The 27,031-nt window shown below is 32.5% G+C and overlaps 1 protein-coding gene across 1 annotated transcript in view; it reads left to right on the plus strand.

Moving 5' to 3' along the window:
- The window catches only part of LOC132948941 (uncharacterized), a 93,696-nt gene that overhangs the window by 29,642 nt on the left and 37,023 nt on the right, over nt 1–27,031 (plus strand). Inside the window, exon 2 of the mRNA XM_061019642.1 lies at nt 4,713–4,794. Coding sequence (XP_060875625.1) covers nt 4,713–4,794 — 82 coding nt within the window. The remainder of the gene's footprint in view (nt 1–4,712; nt 4,795–27,031) is intronic.

Consider the following 27,031-nt stretch of genomic DNA (forward strand, 5'->3'; position numbering starts at 1 on the left):
TATTATAGGCTATATTAGCCTACATTAAACTATGATAGGTGCCTACTATTAGCCTTTCTGTATAATATATCAGACACCAAATCTATGAAAACAACTTTTTATTTTTTCCTTGTGTTATCGACGACGTTGCCGGGACTTCTTGCGAATTACTTCGGCAACGCCACCATCGTTTATTAATTAATTAATAATAACATACAAATATTTACAGAACTCTCAGAAAGCCGGAGAGTACTTTCCATACAGCGATACAGCTAGTGTTTATGTATAGGCTCCGGGCGACCTGAGAGTGTACATTTAGTTTTTATTTTTGTTGGTTGAAGCTTTTGCTGGGCACTTTGCGGAGCGGCCTTAGCCTGCCGTCCTTCTAAGAAAACAACTACTATAATTTATAGAAGTTATTTTTTTAATTTCGTTGTTTACATAGTATATTGCTCAAGACTCGTGTCTTTTGTCAGAAATACGCTAACTGGCGGTGTAGATAGACCAAGCTCGGTGCAAAACTGTTGCGGCGGAAAGCACTCGAGTATTTTATATAATATTATTTTCAAGTCGACAAACTACAACGTAAATGTGCAATATTATATTATGCAATAATAATTGTTTGGTACGAGTCACATACGCGTGTACACCTACTCAAAATCAATTTATCGAACCGATTGCTTTGAGATAATAATCATGAAAATCATTTCTAGCTACATAAGGTATAGATACTATTAATATACTATATCATGTTGTAATAAATAAAGCAATATTTTAAATACCTATACAACACTCATTTTTACTTTTTTTTGCTCATTACGTTTTTAATTGCGCATAATATACGACGAAGGTCTAGTTAAAACTATATACATGTTAGCTATTAGTTAGATCTAAATTTTGTTGTCATATTTTTATCCGTTTAATTTTTTAGATTGTTTATATATACTTTTATAAATTATTGTATGGTCATCCAAAAACGGAATTCTTTTAGCTTTAACACGTTTATATAGTACCTATATGTAAAACAATAATTATTTTATTTTTATTTTTGAACTTGAGCCCGGTGACTGTAACCATTGGCTGTTATAGGGGATTATGAACTGCGGTTGGTAAAGGTTGGTACGGTAGGTAAGAAAACACGCGTGTGTGTACTGTGTATGTGTGGCAATAGGTTTTAACTACTACGAACCCGGGTGGTCACCCATCCGGGAACTAGTAGCAGCGGACGTTACTCACGTTACTTGTTTAGTTTCTTTTTATATACCTAGTACGTTCGTGTGCGGAGGGCCCCAGTAGCAGCCAACCCGCCGCGCCAAGCCTTACAATAACTATTATACAGTTTAATAATCGAAATATTTATGCAGACAATTAACAATACAATGCGGTTAGGTACCTACTCTATGATATTATATGCAGTCACCTATAGGCTATAATAATTATCGATGTCTTACAATAAATACATATTAAATCGTTCGAGAAACGATAATGATACAGCGTATAATATATAGTCTCGCGGTGGTAAAAAATGCATGCACACTATAATAACGCCGTGTGATAATTATAGCAGCTATCGTCATATTATGCGTACATCTGCGTGAATATGTCGAAGAAAAACGCGGCAATTGCATTTCAACATACAATATTATATATGATTGGAACGTTTCGAGTTAACGACGTTTGTATAGCTCACTAAAAAAAAAAAAAAAAAAAATAATAATAGTAATAAATAAATGATAATAAGTAGAAGAAAAAGAAAAAGGAGTCGACTTACTGATTCGGCCTCTAGTCGTTGACATCACTTAACCCCGGTTTAGAAAACTATCGCCGTGGACCGCGCGGATTATTAACTCATTTTTATTGTCGTCCCATAATGGTGGTCGAATTCATTAAGCGGGTTCACTCGCATGCTGCACTGTTTCTATATTTATTATTTAATATCGTATATACACTGCACACACGCGCGCGCGCGACTTGGGCTGGCCAAATGCGAATTTAACACCAGCGTCGATTTTTGCAAATTACAAACAGTTTAAGTTTGACTCTGCAGTGCGATATGATATAATATGCGATATCGTATATTACGCTGTGCGCAAGCGTTTAATTTTGTACACATTATTATTATGAAGACGTGTATGACGTACCTACCATTAGTGTTGTTGTTGCCGCGGTGTGGCCGGGAAACTGGCCGTCGACTCGTCCAACACGAAACGCGATACCTCCTATATAGCTATCTTATATAATAATATCCATAAGACTTGCACAGATATTACAGGGTATACAGGGTGTTTGATGTGTAACTGGAATGAGTTTCGATATCATTTTTTTTTCCTTTATCGAAAACAGCAGCGATCGTATTCAGCGGTCGACCACCGCGTTTTGTCGATTATTTTTTTCCGCAGTGAAATGCAAGGCTGGGCATTGACGCGAGTTAAAAAGTTAATTTGATTTTAACTTCTTTACTTAACTATAGTTGCTTTTGGCTTTTCATTAACTTAACTGTTACCTTACTACATTTCTTTCTTAATTAACGTGAAATTAACGAGTTAATTTTTCATTTTAAGAAGTAAGTTAAGTTAATTTATTTTGTTTTTAATTTTATAATATTTCACTATTTCAGATTATTTTGTTTTCATGTCAAAAAATGTGTATCGTTAATTGTTTAAAGTTAAGAATTCATATCATTAGAATCTAACTTATATGGAAATACTGTATGAAGTATAAACACTATATCCTATAATTTAGTTTTGGGTTGGAAAAAAATTAAGTATGCTAGCGTTGTATAAACAAGTTAACTTTTTTTTAACTTGATAAAAAGTTAACAAAATGTGTGTATTAACTTTTAACTTAACTGAGTTAAAAAATGCATTACCTTGCCCAGCCTTGGTGAAATGTATATAATAATACAATATAATATTATAACTCAGATCTAGGCGGTGTGTACAGTATAATATTATTCAATATTGTAAGATAAATATTATAGAATATGCGCATGGTGAAAATACAATAATTATCAAACTTTGATATTATATATAATATGGAAAGTGGTAATATTGATGCAGTACGATATTTTCATTTCTATTGATAGGTATCGCGTATAGTATTATGACAAGTAAATTTACTAGTGATTTTTTTTACTCTAATGTAATAATAGCTTCTTTTTAACTATTTATTAATTTATCATTTTATTTTATACCAACAAAAAAAAAATACATTTTAATAATTAAAAGTTATATCGTAGAAATAAATTAGTTAAAATAATATTCGGCTAATTATTTTGCTATATAATTGGATAGATATCTGATTAAATAGTTAAATTTATTTGCAGGCAAAAAATAAATAAACAGAAAATATAAACTAATATTAATAAATTTAATGCGGATAACACTCATTTTTTCAAAAAAATAACGTATTTGAAAATATTTTTTTACTTTAATAATCAACATTTTTCTAAAAAAAATGTATTTATTTTTTACCTTTCTTAGTGATAACATTCGTTTATAATTCTTACTCCATAGCATATATTATATAATATTATTCGGAGTAGGTACTTCAATATATTAAAATCGAATTTCAGACGAGTAGTTTATGATTTATAAGTATTCAAAGTTTAGATAAACGGAGTGGATTGGTACACTGGTACAGGCCAGGTACCCTACACAATGTTGGTTCGCTACTCCGCTCATCAAAACTTTAAATACTTATAAGTTATAATATAACTTATACACTTAAAGTAGTCTGAACAGAGTCCGCTTTGGAATATTAAATTAAAAACGTTCGTTGTCGTTCAAAAGAGTAAAAAATATAATTTTGTTCCGAGAAGGTTGTTTGCAACGACCCCTATAGAGTCGTGTAGACGAACTATTTTCAAAGACGAGGGTTTTCATAAAGAAAAATGAGTGCGTCTCGCGCGTTAAACGGATTATCCCGTAAATGTATACATGTAAGCATTTCTAACATACATGTTACATAATATGTACATCGCATTTGCGCGAGACTTTGGGCACACGAATTACCGCGGGTGCCGATCGCCGGAAATGGGATACTGCAGTGGTTTTGGATCGGCGTCGTCCTCAGACCGTGACAAACCCCGCCGCCGGCGTTGAATCGAAACCCGAGTGTAGAAAAATGACTGTCGAGGAAGCCGTTAATCCTTGTGACAATGTAAAGGAAGGAAACAACGGTTCATCGGTTCCCTTTTGACTGATTGAACTCGTTGGGGGGACGACACATCCAGCGCGGTTGCGGTAGATGATAAAAACAAAACGAAAAAAAAAATAAATAAAACACAATAAATTACCCCGCCGAGGGGAAACGCAAAAGAAAAGAACCGCCTGCCGTTCGAACTGCAGTTTATAGTGGGCGCATAAGGAGAAAACCCTCATCGTCGTCGACGATGATTTCATTTTGTTTACTTTGTTACTGCACAGGCCGAGGCCCGAAAACATAAGTTTATACCGCACGATAAAGACAATGTGATAACAACAATAACGATAAGATCGAATACAATATTAATCGACTAAATAGAGTGTATTGTTATAATATTATTATAGTATTACTAAAATACATTATATATTTTTTTACGGACTGTATAATAAATTAGTATAATAATAGTATGACGTCAGTGTATCGTGTACAATATAATATAGTTCGCGTCTGTCCTCACAATTTTATAATATTTAACATGTGATTTTTATGAATAAAAAAACAATAAATGTGTTTTCTTTTTTGTACAGAATCAATCAATGTCATTGACTCCACACTTACAAGGATCCACGTCACCGGTCTCTACAGCAAACGACGGACAACTCGGACCAGGTATAATAATTTTATTATTGTTTTTATTTAATATAAAGATGTTTTTTTTTTTTTAATTTTTGCACATTTCGGGTTTAGCACTTTAGCCCACAAACTTCATAGATCAAAAAATCCTAGTCGACGGTAGCATTATTATCTAATCCTTATGGATGCTATAAAGACCCCATATATAATATTATATAATATGCAAATATTTAGATATCAAAACGTTAATTCGAATATTAATACGGCAGGTTGTACTAACTTTTGCCGAAAACAAATCGCATTTTAGGTATATTATGCTTAGTAAATTAGTAAACTATTATAACAATATTTCATAGTATAGGTTATAGTCGTTATAGGTATAAAGTAATCTAAAATGTTGAAAGTTTCATTGTGTAGGTATATTTAATATTAATACATACAATGGTGAAGAGATTCTAGTAACTCGAATAATATTTTTTTGAATTACAACAAATTACTAAAATCGTTATTTTTATTTTAAATATCCAATTTTGACGAGATATGAACTTGAAATGCAACTTATAAAAAACAAATGATGCGTATTATGCAATTTTGAGATGTTTATGTTTCTGTAATAATAATTTATGAGAAACTTTGAACCCATACAATTTTTAATCCTCAATATTATTAAAATTTAAAATTTAAACTATAAAATAATTTTCATATTTTAGTGATTTTGACAAATGTTGTAAACATTTGATCTTTAAACGCTTTTTTAAAAAAAAATTAAGAGTATCAACTAGATTCAATTTTCCACTAGAAATCACTGTCAATGTTGAACATTACTGCTCTTAACGGTGACGCTTCACACATCATTAAAATAAGTTAAACAGTTGTATACAAATTTCTAATATAAATAAAAATTCAACGCTCTGCGCAGAATCTAAAAAAACCTTGTTGGTATCTTATTTTGTCGAAAACAACAATGTATTTTGTACTCATCAAATTCCGTGGTGGCTCATCGGCTGTACATAATAATATAATATTATATTGTAATGTGCATAATGTATATATTGACACCTGACCCGAAGATTAGGTCGTCGAACCATGGAGACTGTTTGTATTGTCTTATCCCGTAGATTGTTCGGTTGGCCGGTCAACCGATCGGTTGTGTATAATAATAGTGTGTTAGGTGAAGTCGTCGGTGAACGCGCAATCGGTCGGTTTATATTATTGATTGTGCACCCAGTTATAGACTAAACGATGGCACTGTGTAATTTCTAAGGTCGTATCCATAGAGTTCTTTGAACATGGTACAGCATTAATAGTTTCAATAAGCATTGCTCGGATGTCTATTATAATGGCTGTCACCAGTAATAATAATAAAAAAAAAAAAATCCACTAAGATTAAAAAACTAACGACGTCATTATTTTTTTTTCAACCGATTATTATATAGATTGGGTGTTATTATTATTTCTGTCTGAATAATAATACATATTATCATAATGTAATATTATAATACTATGCCCGAGTATTTTATAATAATAACTATAACACCCAATAGCTAACTACTATTATACACTTCAGTGTTGTACCGTATGTGTCGTAATACCATTGCTGTAGGTTTTCCGGGTTTTAAGCTAAACAAGCGCGTTCTCTATTCAATAATATATATATATATATAACTCTTTAGCAGTTTACTATTTTAGATATCATATACATTGTTAAACTGTTTAGTTCGGAGAAAATTGTTTATATCGTTCAATGTTAAATTGAACAAAAAAAATTAAAAATAAAAACAACAAATGGCCACTGTAGCAGTGTACGCACATAATATAACTGAAACTATACGGCAGAGGTCATTATTGTGGGTTGAGAAAAATTACAGTATATCGAACGAGTAAAAAATATATACGGCCGAGAGTTACAGTCGTGGAGGGAAAAAAATAAGTTTCGTTGTTTAGGTGCTCGGCGGTCGTCGGCGATATTTTTTATTGTACGGAATTAGGGTTCATTGGAGACGTAGCTCTGCGCGCGTACACACCGAAGCGACCTTTATTATCGAATCTATGTAATATGTTTATGGCGTTGTGTCAGTTTTATGATGATACGGAACCGGATGTTTGCATCGTTTCCGTGGTCATAAATACGCGCGCGTACAGTCTGTTTTATAAAATAAACGTAATCAATGGATTTATTTAATCTAAATCTGAACAACTCGGTCATTGTTGCGAGTATGAAATATAAATAATAATAATAATAATAATGATAGTAAAAAAGAAACAGAAAACAAAACGGAATTAAAAATACGCACTGCACACGAATCCTGCTGCTGCATCTTGTCGTACGCCCCCGTCTTTATGCAGCACTGCATCAGGGACGCGTATTTACCATATTAGGAACGATATGCCCAATGGCCTCCGTTATTAGAATGACTATAGGAATTTATGATATGAGTGTACAAATGTATATCGTTTTACAAAACTAATGATGTCAACAAATATGTTTAATTTGTTTCAATATTATCGGTATACATATTATTATTTAATACAGACAATATGTTGAGATAAAAATATTATAGTGTTGTAATTTTGTTTGTGAAATGTTTGAATTAGGATGGTTGATCATATCAGGGTCGTTACGTATATCCTGGATAAAACGGCAAAGGCCTCAAAAAATTTACACCTGACCAGTATTTTAAATCGTAACTACATAATTTGCTTTATATGACTCGGGTCATGGGTAAAGTGGTCAACAACCGGTGGGGGTATGAAGCGGGGGTACACTATAACGTTGCACAGTAGAGGTCACGTCATAATATAATAGTCTATCTCGCCTTATGTCTCAAAACACCTAAATCAGGCCATGGACATGTAGCGAATACAATAACGATGATATTTTTTGGAATATTAATATTTTTGACAGAAATAATATTAATATGTGATTCTGCCACCGCTGTTATGGTGTTCAGCCGTTATCAACGATCCGATCCCTTAACGACGAGACCACGACGGCGTATAACGGGATTATTGTGTACACGCGGACTTCACCTCTAGACACCCGGTTAAGACTCCGAGGCTTTGTAAACTGACACCTGCGGGTCCCGTTGTCGGTGGTGGTGGAGGTGGTCGGTGGTGGTGGTCAGCTCATCGTCTAGGCCGGTCCGAGCGGGGATAAATAATTAGAGACCTGGGCACGGCCCGTAATGGACCCGGCCGGTCTTCTTGGACAGTGTAATAACGTCTTGTCCAAAAAGGCTTATCTGAATTTAAATGACTCAACCCGCGGTTACAATGGCGTTTTGATTGAATTCCGGGTTGTATGACAACTCCGAGCATAATAATAATATTATAATATATAATATATTTATGTATATGCCTACGTATATCCCCGCTGGGATTGCAGCGTTTGTGTATGGTGTGGTGTGCCGTGACACGCTAAGTCCGAGTGGCTCAAGACATCAACGTGTTTTCGTTCCGATATATTATGTATATGCACGAAGATACATGGATATATAGGCGCAAATAAATGTATATTGGATAATATAAGTCATGAAAAATGTTTTCTTCGATGAGGCATAAAATTGACGCTAAGCCATTAGAGCACAAAATTAACGACTGCTAGGCTGTTTGGACAGATCTCACTTGTTCTCATATTTGGCAAATGGGTATAGATTTGTTGTAGATACCATTTAAGGAGTGCAGTCCCGTGGAGATACCAACTATTTTTTATTTAAATGAAGTCCACAACCTTTTTTTATCGTAAATTATTAAGCTGATTTTGTATTTATCCTTGTTATTAGGGTCCTTGCAGAGTATATTTAAAAGTTCCGATTGTCAGAATTTGAATAAATACATATTGTTCAACGATAATACGGGGAAGTGCCTTGCTTGCCGCTTGGCGAATCATATACTGCAGAATAAATAATATATTTTGATAATTATACATTTTATGCAAATTTGTATTTATTGCAAGATTTTTGCAAGTATGCTGACTTAGTAGAGTAGAGTTTAGATGAATTAACACAGATTATAAGTAGAAAATATTATAAAGGATAGCCCCCATAAAAAAAAAAAAAACGTAGTCCCATACCTAGTTGTACCCATGTACTTGGACACCGTAGCGGTCGACTAAAGCCCGTACGTATAACGCTAAAATTGCACGTGTTTATCAATAAACTCGAAAAAACCTAATTAAAATATTTGATTTTTTTATATAACTTTTTGTTATGTAAACGAAAACGAACTGAATTTAACAGAATAAATAAAACATTTTGCGGCCGTAGAACATGACATTTTTAAAACTAGCGTCCATATTCATAATACACGTATTTACTATTTTATTTTAAAATTAATAACACGTTGTAATTTTGAACCTACTCGTATTATACAAGTCAGTCTAAAAAGTCCAATTAGAACTTTTACCGTATTTTTTTTTGAGATTTTAGAACTGAATTAAACATCTGAAGTCCAGTTCAGTTGAACATTTCAGGTTACATCAACAATCTATTTAAAATTCATAAAAATTCGAAAAAATTAATGCCCTTTTATCAAAATATTAACCACATAGGTTAATGTAAGTAAACATTTTCTGTCTATGTTTTCATGGACACGGCAGGTCGCTCGTAACCTGCCCATACACACTAGTAATAGCGCCCGCTATTTAAAGTAGTCTCCGGATGGCTGAGAGTTTCGTATATTGTCGTACGTCGTTAATTGTGATTAATTAATAAACGATGGCGGCGTTACCCAAGTAATTGGTAATAGAAGTTCAGGCAACGTCTTAGATACCATATAAGGGGGAAAAAAATAAGGTACATGGACACCGTGATAGTCGCCTAGTCCGCACGTGTAACTCTATAAAGCTACACGTGTTATATCGATACCCAAGGCCAAGGCGTTTGCCAAACAACCGCGATCTATATAAATTGTTGTAATATGGTTAAACAAAACGTTTTGGCGTGAAATAGTTAATAGTATATTAATATATTGTATTATATTATATTATATTATATTATATTATATTAATATATATATATATTATGATCGCCTTTTACACATTTCTAAAACAAAAAATCGTTTCGACGATTGATATATTATAATTGCATTATACAGACGTATTTCTCAAATTGACGTTAGGTTTTTTTTCCTTCGATTTAAAAGAAAATAATGATCAGTTTTCATTTAATCAATTATATACCAGCAATCGAAATATTGAAAGTAGTCTGCGCTATGATAGTATATTAATATATGTAGATCATAAATACCAGCAATCTTCCCGACGATGTTTTAATTATCGACGGCCGTTCTAATTATATTTAAAAAAACGTGATTGTAACAACTGATAAAAAAATAAAAAATACATTTGTTTTTTTCCCTCTCAAAATGTGCATATTATAATATTATAATATACATCATTGGGATTACCATGATGTAGTGTCTACGGATGAATCTAGTAATGAAAAATAACAAATTTTAATAAAGCTAAAAATATATTTGGCGAAGTAATTAATTACCGTGCATTAAGAGATATGACTTGCGTGGTGGGATGTAGGCCATAAATATTTTTAAATGACCTAACCGCGTAGTTATATATTTTATTTTAAATACTATCTAGTTATTACAAACTATGTGTTTAATACTACTTAACACCTCAATCTAGTTCTATTGGCTATAACATTTAAATGAGTATTGGTTATTTTATCGATTATAATATAACCACTTTTACTAAGAGCTCGTTAAAGTGGAAATCAAATAAAAATAACAACGCTAAATTTACTAAAATTATTAATTGAAACGCAAAATTCGAAGTTATCATTTTTTTCAATACGTTTTTAGGCCAATTAACTCAAACCGGTTTCAGTCGTTTTCTAATTATTTTTTTACTATTTTTAATCAAACTCAACAAACCTATACGATTTAAAATATTAAATACGCACATAACATTATAATTTTATATAACTAGAATTATAAGTCATACAGATTTAGTTTATAATTATTCGGTTAGCCCAAAAGTGACGCCGGTGGTCGGCCTCTCCTTTCAAGTCTTCATGTTAAACCTAATTAGTAATTATATTTTTATTTCAGCTCATTATACATACGTTTTATAGATCATTTAATCCAACTAAAAAATAAACTAAAATAAAATAATTTAGTTGGTATTTCGTAGGTAGCTATAATTTATGTATTATTATAATATAATATACCTATATATTAAAGTTATAAATTTAGAGGTTTTTAAAGAAATGCATCACTTAGTATTACTTATTAAGTAAGTATAAGTATAATATTTATTAATCAAACCTGATGAATTGGTGTTTTAAAAGTTATTTATTTCGGATTATTCGAATAATAATGAAAATTAAAATGATTAAAAAGTTTCAGCCGTTTATCATTCGTATATAAGCGGTTCGTAGGTACCATAAATTACTAAAAATCTGTAGGTATTACAAGGTATTTCCTCCATAATATTTTCGGTTCAAATTAAGTAAATACAACTATTGAAAGAATACAATTTCGTGCATCAACATTTTAAAATAAAAAATAAAACAAAATTATTATTATCTAATATAAATATTAGATTCGTTTTTGCGTACAAACAAATCGCAACACAATGAATTATTTTTTAGTATAAAGTACCTATAAAATAATATTCACAATACTCTAATATACCTACGTTATATATTATGTATACAATATACAAAAATATATCCATTTAAAGTGGCGTTATTAGTCCATGCAGATCTGTGGGATCCTTTGTACTAAAATAAATTACAAATTGTAATTTTTAATTGTATATGCGTACTTAAGTCTTAAAAGTTTAATTAGAACTTTTTTTCGTATTAAGATTTTAGAACCGAACTATCAACGTCTAAAATTTGGTTCAATACAACATTTTAACTGTTCATTTAAAATTCAATAAAATAAAAAATAAATGTTGTTTTCACCAAAATATTTACCACATCATATCTCTGTCTGGCTGTCTATGTTTTATGTTTCTTAAATATTGGCTCGAACAATTATTATTCATATGCGTTTGATATTTTGTATCTTTAATATTCTCAAAGACATTTGATGATTAGTATTGCAATTTTTAAGTCTCTAAACTATTATTTTTGTAGTTTCGACTAAATAATTAATAAACTTTTCATGATTTCGCAAATTTACACCGTTGTATATCCAATTTTAACAGCCGAGCTTAAGAGGACGCCGCACCCGCATGTGTGGTCTCCGTCTTACAAGTGCGCACATTTTACGCTCAGAAAATCACGTTTAGCTCTATTGGTTTAAAAATTAGAGTAAATTGACCTATTATCAAATTTAGAATTAAAAATATTATCTAGGCAATCACATATAGCCGTATAGGGTTTTTATTAAATTATAATTTTAAAGCGAGCTACACGTGTTCTGCTGAGCGTTAAATTTGCTATGTTACGCACTTGTAAGACAGCGCTTATCTAGATAACTTGTAACATGTGGGCGCGGAGTCCTCTTAATTGTTTAAGACAACAGTTCTTAATGACATCTTTAATTATTTTCAATGGTTTTTCTCAAATTTATGAAAATCTATTGAGTATTACGAAAAATTACCTTTCTACAATACCAAGCTAAGGCAATTTTCCATCCAAAGACATAGATACATTTTTTTGGTCATTATATATCTTGATACCAAAAACTCGTGAAACAATTGATTATAGTTTATAAATACTAGTATTTATAATCAATGGTAAAATAGACCACTAAGAATCTAAAATAATAATGCTGTAAATTTAATTTAGACGCGTAAAATAGGTATTATTTTATTTTTATTTTTGAGGCATCAAATAAATTATTTAGGGGTGGATAAGTCCCCGTAACCCCCCTCCCGATCTCTGCCTATAGTTTTTAACTATTATATTGTATTCGATGGGAAAATGCTTTAGATGAACAGAATCTGGATCTTGTGTTCTCTTGTTGCCTACTGTAATCGCCTTAAAACCGAACTTAAAATGGTATCAGTGAACCGTAACGACATTATACAACAATACAATATATACATAACATAAATGTATACTCTTCCTACTTTGCCCGGCCAGATAATATATATATTCTTATGAAATCAAGACATTAAGTCAATTTAAGCTATTTAAATACATTTGAAAAGCAAAAAAATATGATGCACCTTTTTATCATTATAATAATACGCATAAAACAATGCGTACTTCAGGACATTAGAAATGTACTGCACATTTTAATACAACTCAATAATCGTGTGACAACTGACCGATTATTCTTAATGTAGACAGTCCACAGTAGACTGAATACGAGTGAATAAGTGTGATATTATACCTATACTCCTGAAGATATTATTTTTGAGTGTATTTCAAATAATTATGTATCATTCTGTGATTTCTATGTCCACGATTGGTGTACCTACATAATATTTTAAAATAATTATTTTTCGTCTAATGTTTAATACGTCAATAATAATATCGTATGACGTATATTATACGGTATGCTCATATTATTGTACTCGCATAAGACCCGAGTTTATTGTACCCATACCTATTTATAGTTTAATATTATTATTCACACGTGAAGTGGTATTATTGTTTTCCTATATATTATATACGTATCAGTTTCACGTATAACGTGGGTATATGAAATAATATTAAGCGCGTGTTCAGTGCAAAGTCTTTTGAATTAAATTTGAAATCGTAGGACGTCGAAAACAATCTAGTTACCGTGGCGAGGAAAAATCTTCAAGAGGGGGGGGGGGATCATGAATCGTTAACGATAAGTCCGTTGGCGTGTGTACATGATCATCGTCATTATTATTATTATTATTACCATTATAATAATATTATTATATTATGGTCGCGAAGGAAATCTCCGTTTTTCCGACCTTAACATCAGAATGGTAAAAAAAAAAAGATCGAAATTCCGCGTAGTTATCAACACGTGACGCGCGCCGCCGCCGACTACGGAATGCGTATTTAAGTATTTTAAACGGCCCGGGAAATTCGAGTGAAACACAACCGAAAAAAAAATAAATAGGTACAAAAACACGAGAAAAATGTGCGCCACTCAAGGATGTTTCCCAGGTGATGTGCGCTGATAAGGAATTCTAATGTGCGTATCTGCGACCGCCGCCACCCGATGGAATGCGTATATATTTTATTATTATTGTGTCCGTCTGCCTATATTATAGCCGGCCACAGACCGTCGCCACTTTTTTTTTTTTCATCTCATTTTCTATTTTCTATTTTTCTACAATATCATACACTCTGACGGTCGCCGGCGAGACGACTTCGGCTCGCGCGCGCGACGCCTGGCCAAGGTTAATTCCACATTGTTTACACACACACACACACACACACACGACGACGACGGTCCGGGCGGCCGACGTGGCGGCGCTAAAAACCCGGCAGTTTGCCACTGCCGCCACTGCCAACTGCCTCTGCCGCCGCCGCCGCCGCCGCCGGGATGAACAATGTGAAGCCCGCGATGCACATTCGTCGCGGTGCACCGATTATTATTATCTCTATTATATATATATATATTATATACTCTTCGTTTTACTATTTTTTTTTTTTTTTTTACTGGCGTATATAGATTAAAAAAGACAGGAAAAAAATCTTCGCCACAACAGTCGTACAATAATAATAATATAATACCCGATTGTTTCGTATTTAGCCGCGTGAAACCACCGACGCCTGTACGCATAATATTCCTCGCCGATGTCTATAATAATATATACCTATATTATTGTATTCCCGGCCAATTATTATTAGGCGCATCTTATAATATTATATTATGCTATTACGATTTTTTTTTTTTTCAAGCCGACCGCTGCGACACTTCCTCGTCTGGAATTTTCGTATTAAAATTCTCAGCCACGTGTGTGTGTGTGTGACGCTCAATACGTACAATATACGCACACACATGCACGCGCACAAGTACTGTTTTTTTTTTTTTTTTTGGCGCCTAGTATTATAATAATAATAGACGCATGACGTGTACATTTATATGTTTATAGGTAACTGCAGCCACAGCGCGTATAGTAATAGCTGTGTATAGGTATGCAAAGTCGAAGAAAAAAAATATTTAAAAAAAAAAACACAATCAGTCGTAATATTATTATTTATTATTTGGAGAAACACGGAGCACGTCTTAACGATGTGCCCGTGACGCGCGCCTTATTTACTGCCTATATTTTAATGTGATTATCTGCAGCGTCGGGTGCATTATAATTTATAATAATATTATAATACGACGTATAGGTATACTGTTTGCGTCGCCGTCTATACGAGCTATGAGAATGTGTGTGTACTGTGTTGTGTTCGTTTCGTGTACCTACTCGACTTAGGCGTGGTGGACTGTGAATTCGGCCGGGGAAGACTATATTGTGATCGGCCCTCAAATTTGTTTCGTCCTCAATATATATATTATAATGATATGGTGATTTCTAAGACTATAAATGCATGCTTATTTTGAATTTTTACAGATCATGTTGCCACTTTTTGGAATCAATAACTATTACCAAACGAAATAACTTATATTTTGCACTTGATAAAAATATAATATCATATAAAATGTAATAAAAATTTGCATACATTTGTATGGTTTTATTTATCTTAATAAATCGCTTTTATTTTAAAAAAATTCAATATTGTACATGTATAATATGTTGATTGTGAACAGTCATCATAAACGGGAATGCCTCTAATACCTAATACTATTATTCATTTGTACTATAATAACATTCGCGGCCCACCCGGATAAGTCCCCATACCCCACCAGCAAAGTCGGCCACTGATACTCGTACATCTGAGTTCCTCAATCAGATCGGCCGCCGCGCCAAAAAGCAAATTATTATATTTATCCTTCGTATCAACTATAGGTAGGTAGATGATTTAATATATTTTAAACCCAGTTCCTATATTTTATTATATACTTATATATTGTTAATATAAATATATCATGTGATTCTGTGTACTGAATTAATATTGAACATAATATTGACCACCGGCATATCAATTATTATAAACATTATATAACAGCATCACATCGAACGCACATTTCGGTTCGAATCTAGCTCAATGTCGTCGAGTGCGCTTGATATCGAGAGAATGAACCCGAACCCTTTAAGAAATTATGGAACAGAAACCTCCAAGTAACTTTTATTTTAACTTTTTAAGAATCAATTACGAATAATTTGGAACCAAAATTAAAGATTTTTCAGCATTAATAAATCCTCTATTATTTTTGAAAAAAGTTTACACTGTCGATTCTTAGTAAGACAGGTTACTTTCATGACTAATATCAATATACCTAAAGAGATGTAAAGAAATTATGATTTTAGAAATGGGTTTGCTATATATACGCCTAATAGTTAAATCTACCATTCATATCATATAAACTGTTGAAGTCTCTACAAAATTGGGAACAATAGTGAAAACCAGCATTGTAACATAATAATATACTCTAACGAGTCTAATCGAATTAATAAGGTACGGTGCCTATTGCAATACCCGTCCCACACACCCGTGTTTGTATAATTTATTATTATTTTGAACTAGTGAAATCTGACTCAGAAACACGTAGTAAATGTATGATAATTGGTTAATGTATAAATGTTTATGTATATTATTTTGAGACAATTTTATTTGTATAAGAAATATTTTGAGTTAAAGTAGTCCCTCCTCATTACAGACTGTATAAGTACACTCAAATCTCATAAAATCCAAAAATGTCAACTGATAATATTACATTGAATTGTATCTCCTCATTTATTGTGCTTGTGATCGGATCGTCTAATACTCATTTGATACACGACGTTCCATCAATGGATCAATCAAATGGATTCAACCAAGTCTCTCATGCCTTTATAATATTAATAAATTATCTAGCTAATTTAATTTAAACTGTTAGATTTATATTATTATTTTATATTACCTTAAACATAGTTTTTTGATTATTGTAAAAAAGTTATTTACATTGATAAAGTTGATCGTAAATACAATCTTTAATAAAAAGTTCAAGTTTTTGTTAACACTGGTTTTCTATAGTAGGTAGAGCCGAAGAAATCTACCTAATTATATCAGTCTTCGTTAACTTATAGAGCAGTTCAAATTGTATGCTAAAGAAGCATTTGATGGCTGTATACAAACAGTTGTATTTAAAAACTGAGTTCAAATTTCAAACAGATGGATTTTATGCCTGTATAAAATATTTCTATTGTAACTTTAGATACAAATTGAATTTGCTGTGAGTAAAGTATAAAAATTGGATTAGTTACACCTACCTTAAAACATTCTCAGTTTCACACACTCACATAAAGTATATTATATTATGTCGGTTCTTAGATTTTTACCAAATGTTTCACTATTGTGTGAGTAATACAAGTTATTATAGTATGCCACTATATTAAACAAAATATAACTTGTTTAAGTGAATTTGATTCATTCAACATGTTTCAAACAAATAATGGACGAGACAAAACGAAATATTATATTATGTAATGTATAACGTTATTTATAATACGTTAAACCTGACAATAATATAATTTACTGACCTTTGACCGTTTACATAATATTATATTATAATAAGTAATAACTATCACGTTAACTGAAGACACTGAAGACACATCTTCTCGATTTCGGGTCATCCCATGTATATCGTATCAATGGTTTTCAAAAAAAGGGTAGTGTTTTAAGAACCCTTATTGTAACCCATTGAAAATATTTTAGCCCCCCAATATGACCTCACAGATGGTCACGATACGCATTATCACGCTTATTAGTCGACGAAAAAAGAATATTGTGACATACTTGAACATAAAATATTACTATGAGACCATGTAGTATGTACATTGTACACATTATTGGGAAAAAGTAAGAATAGAAGTATTATAATAAAATCTATATTGTTTATCAAATCCTTAAATCGTGGGAAATAGTTTGTACATAATCTGTATTGTTAATCTTGCTTATTCAAAATATAAATATTTGTATTAACATTTATATTAATAATATGTGTCGGAAATATACTGGTTGATTTTTGGGTTAACAATACACATTTGTCATCTAAAAAATGTATTAATGATTTTGAAATTATTTTTTTTTACACAGTTTGAACTTGGACTTCAAACCAATATTTTAGGAAAAAAAACTAAATTTGTCTTTCTCTTATCGATATTAAACATTTTTGCTTTTTTAAACGACAAATGACAACATTTTCTAATATACAACTCCACAAATCTTAACTCTAAGTACTTAAAATTATTAATTAAATACTCGTTTCTAATAAGTTGATATGTTTATACATCAAAACTCTCAAATAAAATATTCTGTTTTGAAGTATGAAACTAAAAATGAACGTTGTAACTGGGAATAAATAAAAATTATAGTTTATTTTCAAAAACTTTAAAGTTTTTTGAGAAAATAATCGTTTACTGTTTAAAGAATCTTAATGTTATACCACTTATACCTATTATAACCTACAAATTGTTTTTGATTTGTCATTTATTTACTTGGTACGTATCTACTTATGTTATTACTAATGTATTACGTACATTGTATTTGTATAAATTTATAATACATTACATATTATTGTAATTTCATTTTCCAAATCAAGATGGAAAGATGTAGTAAAAAGCAATATGATATTACTTAAAGAGGGTTTGAATTGGAAAGAAAAAGCAACAGTTAGAGAGGAATGGAGTATTGGGTATGTAAGATGGAATGGTTACTGGAGTCTAGAGGCCTATAATAATCAAAGAAGAATCAGAATTTAACAGTGTTCATATTATCTTGTAATTATTTTTGTTTTATCTCAATACAATTAAACAACGCCATATCTATCACTTATATAATATCGATTCAATCAAGTGTAAAATATTTAAACATTATACCTATATAGTATATACGGTAAAAATTTAAAAACCAACTGTAGGAGTCAAAACACCATTAATCTAAACAATATCACGAATCAGATGCAATCTTTAAAATCGTCTTAATTATTTTAAATAAATAAATAATATAGGAAAAAGTAATATTTCAAGTATAAAGTATGAACAATATATTTGAAACGCATATAAGAGATGGGGGGGGGGGATTAACACGTAGATTTATCTGGAGAATTATTATTACCTTAAAATGTAATATCTAGACATTGAAGTGCTATCGTTTTAGTAGTTAAGTAACTAAGTAAAAGAACTATAGGTAGTAAAAATAAAATCGCCTGACGCCTGAGACTTACTATGATAATATATATATAGTGATTAGAATAAGAGTCGAGTTCATAGATAAATCGCAACTATCGCACACGCAGCTAATACCTATATAGATGATGTATTATAATTTATAATATTTAATCCCTTTTCTAATAACCACGTGGGTATTAATATTTGTATACGTTTTAAACAATAAAATAATACAAGTATAGGAAATATATTATATATCATAGCTAATTGATTTTGGAGTAAATTCTCGCTGTAAAGTAAAGTGAGTACTATAAATATTGTACCCTCATAAATAACGCAGCAACGATTGTTAATTAATACTCTGAGATCGATTATAATGGACGTCTTATAGCCACTCGAGATTATCGAGACGATTAAGCAAGGCAACAAAACTATCCATTTATGACGTATTCTCGGAAGTCGGAATAATAATTGAACATTTAAAACATAAAATTAAAACCGTTAAGACGAGACAGTGTATTGTAGATTTCTCTCCGTGGTTATACGGTACTACAATTTCGAAATTGCAGTTATCTTCTATTCTATAAATTGGACGACCCTAACCAATCGCTTTGAAATCCACTATGCGGAGGAGCAAAACGGTCATGTATATAAACCGACGTACATGTATAGGCGTATACGTCACGTTCAATACCTCGGGGACTTTATCGTATTTTGATGTGTATATGAGTTCGAGTATATACGTATTGGCCTCCGAATGTGTAATTGGTGCAGTGTATGTGTATGTGTGTGTGTGTGTGTGTGTGTGTGTGTGTGTGTGTGTGTGTGTGTGTGTGTATTTGTATAGTGAACGGATATAGGAGTTTGCGTCGGCGATGTTGTTGGTGATGGTTGTGGCGGTGGGACGAGGAGATGCGGCGGTGGAAGGATCCAAATGGGGCACCGAGGAAAGAAAAATCATCACGACGGCGGCGGTGGACACGCGATTTAACGAGACTTTACCCACTCACCCGTTGTTCTTTCACACACACACACATGCACATATATATTCGTACGTTACCGTGTATACCCCAGCTATACTACCACTACCACTACCACTACCACTACCACTACCACTACCACTACCACTGCTACGCCTTAGCGCCCTTGAGGTAATCCGGATTTGCCGGATCCGTTTCCTAATAGCCCTCGCCCGTCGGGGTATTTGCCCGGGGCGACCCGGTAATCCTGCACTAATGAACGCTAGGGATAACGGCTTAAATCCCTTCGGCGGCCTCGCCATCATCCTCCGCACAATATATACCTCTCTTCCACTCACGCACGCACGCACACTTAAGACTACTACTATTACCACTATACCACTACCACTACAACTGCAAAATTGTGTACAACAAAAGACTATACGATAAACACACACACACACACACACACACACACACACACATATATACATACATACATACATATATATTATATAAACACTCGCGGTATATATATTTGTATGCGATAATATCTGTGTGAGAGTGTATGTGTGTGTCTGTAAGTGGGCGTGCGTGTGTGTGACCGGTATAAGGATTACGGTGTACACAGCGCACACGGACTAGTGTGCTCGGCCGACCGAAATGCCTGAGAGTCGGTCGAGTAATCCGGGCGGCGATAATCTCTGCAGCAGTTCGCCGGTTGCAAGGGCAGCACGTGGCCAGTTTTCCCCGTATAATATATTATGCATAATACGTTTCGTCAGTCGATATTATGCTAAACGAAAATAACGGCAATAAAAAAAAAATAACAAACCTATATACACGCAAAACTGTGTTCTATAATTACACATAATAATAATATTATGTATAACAAACTATAATAACTATCGATAGCAGACAGTGACGTATATAGGATTTAAATACAACTCTAGAAATGCTAATACCAGGTAACCGTTTGAACGGTATACATATAAAATACAACTAAATGTACGGCTAATCATATGTTTTTTTTTTTTAATTCGAGTAGCCAAGTGGTGGTCATATCATACAGCTCATATAAAAGCTCTACCTTGACTTATTCCTGGCAACGCTACCTCTGTCTATATACCTATTTCTACCTACTTGTATATCACAGAATTAAATTCACGCACGTATATATATATATACGAACAATATAAGTACCGAGTTATTGTAACAAGTATTTTTGATGCTTAAATTAATTATAATTTTCATTAAATATCCAAGATATTATTCCTGCTATAGGTACATACGTTGCAGGTCTAAATTATCATACGTCATATAATAGTTCACGATTATCATGATATTAGCCTGTGATTATTACAGTATAATAATCTCGTATTATATATAGATATATTTTTGGGTATAGTACAATGGAAAAATATATAGTTTCATAAGTACTATATTTTGTTAGGAATTCTATGAATCAAGAACTATATATAGGTATTGACTTTTAATATATATATATATTAATAATAAGCGTTTCGATGGCGATAAACAACGGGTTATGAAAAATAAATTGGTTAGAAAAATAAAGTTGTATCCAGCCCAAAAACATATCTAATATGTTAATAATAAGAATCTGTAACCATTGCCCAAGTGACAGATTACGCTGGGCATCATAATATTATTATGCACGCGTTGGTATTTTTACGGAGTCGACTATAGTTGTAGTGCAGTGGCGCCATTTGCGTTTTTTAATAGGGGGTGCCAATTTTTTTTTTATCGCAATCCACTTTTTGTCCATCACACTAAATACTGTGTATTTTATGTATGCGGAGGGTTGAAAAGTTATACTATATTGGATATTTTAATGGATTCAAAAAATTGGAAAGTTTCAATTCGGAAATAGCTTTTGTCAAGCATATGGCATTGACATACATACCATTAAAACATAAATCTATAAATAATAAAGTGTACATTACCTCCGTACACAATATTACATTTTGCGCATTTATGTTTTCATAATATTACCTATATAATATAATATTAACTCTCATAATATGCATCCGGCCGTCGTCGCGTTTGAAAATTTCGTACGACAGGCCTATAAGACGCGTACAGTGGTCGTGGTGCCAACTGCCGAAGTATACCTTGCTCCCCCCCATCTAGTTCGCACTATAATACAACAACATATATTACCTAATATGCATATTATTATCAGTCGTGGTGAGGACTAACGATAGTGTGTATGCATCATGTACATGACTGCAGGAAGTACAACTACGCGTCTATACGATGCGTTCAAAAACACATTTTCTCGTGCGGTCACTGCGCTTTGAATAATATTTGGATCACGTCGTTAGGGTCTGTTCTACCGTATTAATCTCTACCGACATCTCGCGCGCGCGTGTGAAATCGATGTGTCCATTATTGTAAATACTAAATATTATAATATATTATTATTATTATTATTATTATGATTACGTTTGCAGTACAACTGCAGTATAGGCATAATACCTACACCAACGTGCGTATTGTACGAGTACGATACGCGAATTATTATACAATCCGCAATACGCGTAAACGCATGCGAGTCCGTATACGACATTCGCATTTAAACACTATGCCTACACCTATATATACCTATTATGCATACGCCATAATATCGGTACGCCTAAACGTCGGATTAGCGTGGGTGCCGTGCATATTATTAAATTAAACGTGTCGGGTTCGGTGGCAGCCGGACGACGGGTTTTAAAGAACCTCCACGTCCTGCAGGTGGTGGCGTGTGCGTCGACTCGAGCTGGATTCGGATATACGTACGTATATGTACCGTACCTATATATTGTTATATATAACACGATATTATATTATTATCGAACGCATACTAAGTAGGCATAATCCGAATAGAGGAGTAGTGCAGTAAGAGTTATATATATATATATATATATATATATACACTAACCCAAAATCATTTTATCAGACTATTATATTATTATAATCCGGTCGCACGTATATATAATAATATATACGCGCGCGCCGGGTCTTAATCCAGATTTATTTCTTTGGCGAATTATTTCGGTTTCCGAGTTAATCCGATTTCCAAACAAGCCGGATTTTTATCATAATATATATACGTATATACATATATATTATTCTAAGTAATTTAAGCAGTTGTAGTATACCCATTGTCCTAGCCTATTAAAATAGTTCCGTTCAACCATTGTTGCGATTCTTCTTCTTATTTCTTAACATCGCGGTCCTACAGCTCTGCAGCCACTAATAAAAAAAAAAATAAACACAAATTCAGTTTATTATTATATATTATACGTTGCGTGTATAATAAGTTGTATTTTCACGCAACAATCCTATTTTTATTACGATTTTATACGTATTAGTATCTATCACGATAATAATATAATATTATTATTTAAAACAATCATTATATTATTATCATACAAAATTAAAAATATCGATCGAAACTGCCATTATTCTGACTTTGCAAATACCTAAGTAGGTATTGAAAACGTATCCACTATATCGTTATGTTGGCCACAATATGCTATGACTTTATAATACTCATTTCAATAATAGTAGGTAAATTAAATTATACAATACCGTTAAGTGTTCTTAAAATGTGTGTTTTTACTTGTACGCATTATTTTTTTTAATAAATAAAAAAATCGAATGCATTGTATGGAGTGCATTCAACAAATATCTACCTACCTACTCGTTGTTTGTACGTAATGATTTATTTTTCAAACGATACGAGCTTTAAATTTAAATCCCGCAGTCATCGGACTCATTTTTCCACATTGTGGTTTCAATAGTTTTAAAGGATGTGGAATCTATATATACCTATAATTACGATTAATGCTTATTGTCCGGTTCGTTTTTTTTGTTGTTTTAAGGATTGATAATGTAATATAATACCATGTGTCTATAGGTATATGGCAGCTGCAGCCGCCGTTGAACACTGATTATTTTTACAGTTTTTCCTGCTGTACACGTTCGAGTTTGATTTTTCCGGATTTCTAAATTATCGACAATCGTTTTTATAGTATATTCGAGTAAAAAATTTTTTTTAAAAAGAATCACCGTTACTGAATCGGTTTTCCATTGTTTGAACCATTGGCTTGCGTGCGTATTAAATAATAATATACCTACCAACATTGTTCGGTGTTTTTCATTAGGGTATTTTTTTTTCTTGTTAATTTCACCGGATCATCGTAAAATAATTTAGTTACGATAATGTCATTAAGAAACATTTTGATGGAGATTTACCTCACCGCCACCGCTGTGGGATCATGAACCCGGTATAGATGATCGTAGTATATATACGATGTATAGAGTCATTATGCATGTCCCGTCAACTTAACTCTTTATAGGACTCACGTATCTGCGCAAGCGCGACTGCTTATCAATGACGTGGTTCACGGAAATTATTGGTTGATTAGGTTGTCACCTTTAATTTATTGATATTTATAAATTATAATATTTTAAATTTACCTTAATAAAATATGATAAGAGGCCATGATGCGGCGCATACACGTCATTTCGCGATCGCTGCGGACTGCGGCCCTTTAGTTGTGTTATCTTCACATATACTTTTCGAATGACTATATCCTTTGTAGTATACATGATAAGCCATTCTAAGCGAATCCATGAAGAATTTGCAGCAGCTACAAATAATAATATTATGCGGGGGGACGGTGTGGCCGAGAGGACTAAGGCTGGTTCGATACCTCGGCCGCGGGCGGCATTTTTCTTCGGGCAAGTCACGGTGTCCAGAGAAGTAGTGCCGCCATCTCCCACCCGGGGCATGGCAGAAACCTACGGGTGCCTCATTAGAAATTCTGCCAAACACAACACACACGTGTAAAACCCTACAGTTACTGGGTCCACTACCTACAATCATAAAGAACCCACCATCAGCTAATGATAAAAATAAAATAATAAAAAACAGATAAAGTGATACAAAAAAGTCGCCGGGCTTAAAGATCAATTATAAAAGTAATATATTAATATAAATATAAATATAAATAATAATACGCGCTATCCCCCGCGACAATCGCCGTCCGCAAATCGAGAAAACACTGATGATGGCGCTCGCCAATTTCACTCCATTTTCCGTCGTCGTCCGAGAGGAGGTACTTACTCTTTCCGTGCGTTTAACACGCCGCGTGATGCGTATACCTCTTCGTATTAAAAAAAAAACGTATATAAATCGCAGTACAAAGAAACGGCGGAACGACCAGCCGCGAATAGAGCGCAAACGGATACGCGTGGTGGAGATATCGCGATATTATGTACAGGTACAATATACCTAATAATAATATTACGTTCAACCGTGGTGAACTGCAATTGTCCGCGAATAACGTATAGTTGCAGCGTATAGTACAACAACACTATAATTTATAATGATAATAATATATTGCGTTATGGCGTGCGAACGAGAAGAAAATGTATTAATAAGCCACGTCGGATTAGTCGACGACGGTTTTTGTTATTTTTCCACGACCGCCTCCCGCAACTGTATTATATTAATATGTTATTATACACCTGTAATATCGCGTAGCGTATAAAAATAATATAATAATAAGCAGTAGTAGTGGCCGCTGATCTTCGTGGAGGAAGGAGAACCCCTTCGATCGACTTGGTACTGGAAAAAAAATTCTATTATAACCATACAAAAACGAATTTACGTGAAAACTAGTCTTAAGGGGATTGGAAGCGGTGATTTTCTGTCTCTGTTTAACACACGTGGAACATAGGGAATTATACGTGTTTTCATTCCAACGTACCGATTCTAGTGAAGCGATAAGAATTCTAAAAACAGATTTAGATTTGTCATCATGTCTACTTCAGATTGACTTTTTCACATTTTTGATTTTATCCTCCTAAATCCTAAAAAAAATCGTACAAAAAAGGAAAAGGAATATTTACATTTTTGGAGAAGTTAAAATCAAAAAATTAAAAACTTGAGAAAATTGATCTCAAGTAGACTTGACGACAAATTCAAATCTGTTTTTAGAATTCTTATCGCTTCACTAGAAATTGAGATTTAATATTTTAATTTATGTAGAAATTAAAATACGTCTAAATTCCTATTCACTTCTTCCAATTCCCTTGAATCCGTTGACACTATTGAGACAATGATGACCAAAAAATTAATGATGTACCGAATTATTAAAATTTTTAATGTGCATGGAGGTAAGTATATAACTATTTCCTATATAATTTACAAATTAATTTACCTATACATATATTCATACTTATTTGCCCAAAACGTATTTTTTTGTGAAATAAACACTCGCCCAAACGATGTACGCCGGTCTATTGCGTCCCAAAGTTAGGTTAACGACATTTTTTCCCCTTTTTTATGTCTGATTGAGTTCTATTGTAAAGTGTAGATAAGCACTAAATACCTACTCTATTTAAAATATTATGAAAGCACGTACAATAATAATGATAATATGAGACTGGGGAAATAAATTAGGTCAAACATTTTTCATAATATTATATCATTATTTATTAGATACAATCAGTCAAGTATAGGATTCAACAATTAAAAAATGAATTTCTTTGTCAGTGTTATTAAAATACAACAATAATAAAACAAAAAAATTACATTTAGTATTAAACAAAAGTAGTTATAAAGTATATTTTGATCAAGATATGATTTTTTTATTTAAAAATTAATAGGTTTTAAGTGAAATAATTGTAATTATATTTAAATATGATATTATAATTTTATTATATAAATTGCTTTTTTTTTCAATATATTTTAGTCTTTTAAATAGTTTGCTCTGTGTTTTAAAGACATTCAATTCTAACTGTCACGTCTGCACGCCACTTGGACCAAATATAACTTTATACCTTGGTCCAATACAAAACATCACGAACGCACAACATATTATTTTTAATTTACATGACTTATAGACGAAATTTAAACACTGGAAATGTATTACTTACATTGAGTCCTAATTATATTTAATTATGTTTAATATACTTAATAATTGCCCCTGCTCCTTGGCTACGGTAATTATATCTACTAAGAGTTCCATGACTCTTCCCAAAAATCTTATATTTAACTTGTCATCCACGACCATGTTACACCTTAGCAGTGGTGGATTTATAGGGAAGAATAGTATTTTTTTAAGGGAAG

This window comes from Metopolophium dirhodum, chromosome 7 (assembly GCF_019925205.1).
Source record: "Metopolophium dirhodum isolate CAU chromosome 7, ASM1992520v1, whole genome shotgun sequence".
Classification (NCBI taxonomy): domain Eukaryota; kingdom Metazoa; phylum Arthropoda; class Insecta; order Hemiptera; family Aphididae; genus Metopolophium; species Metopolophium dirhodum.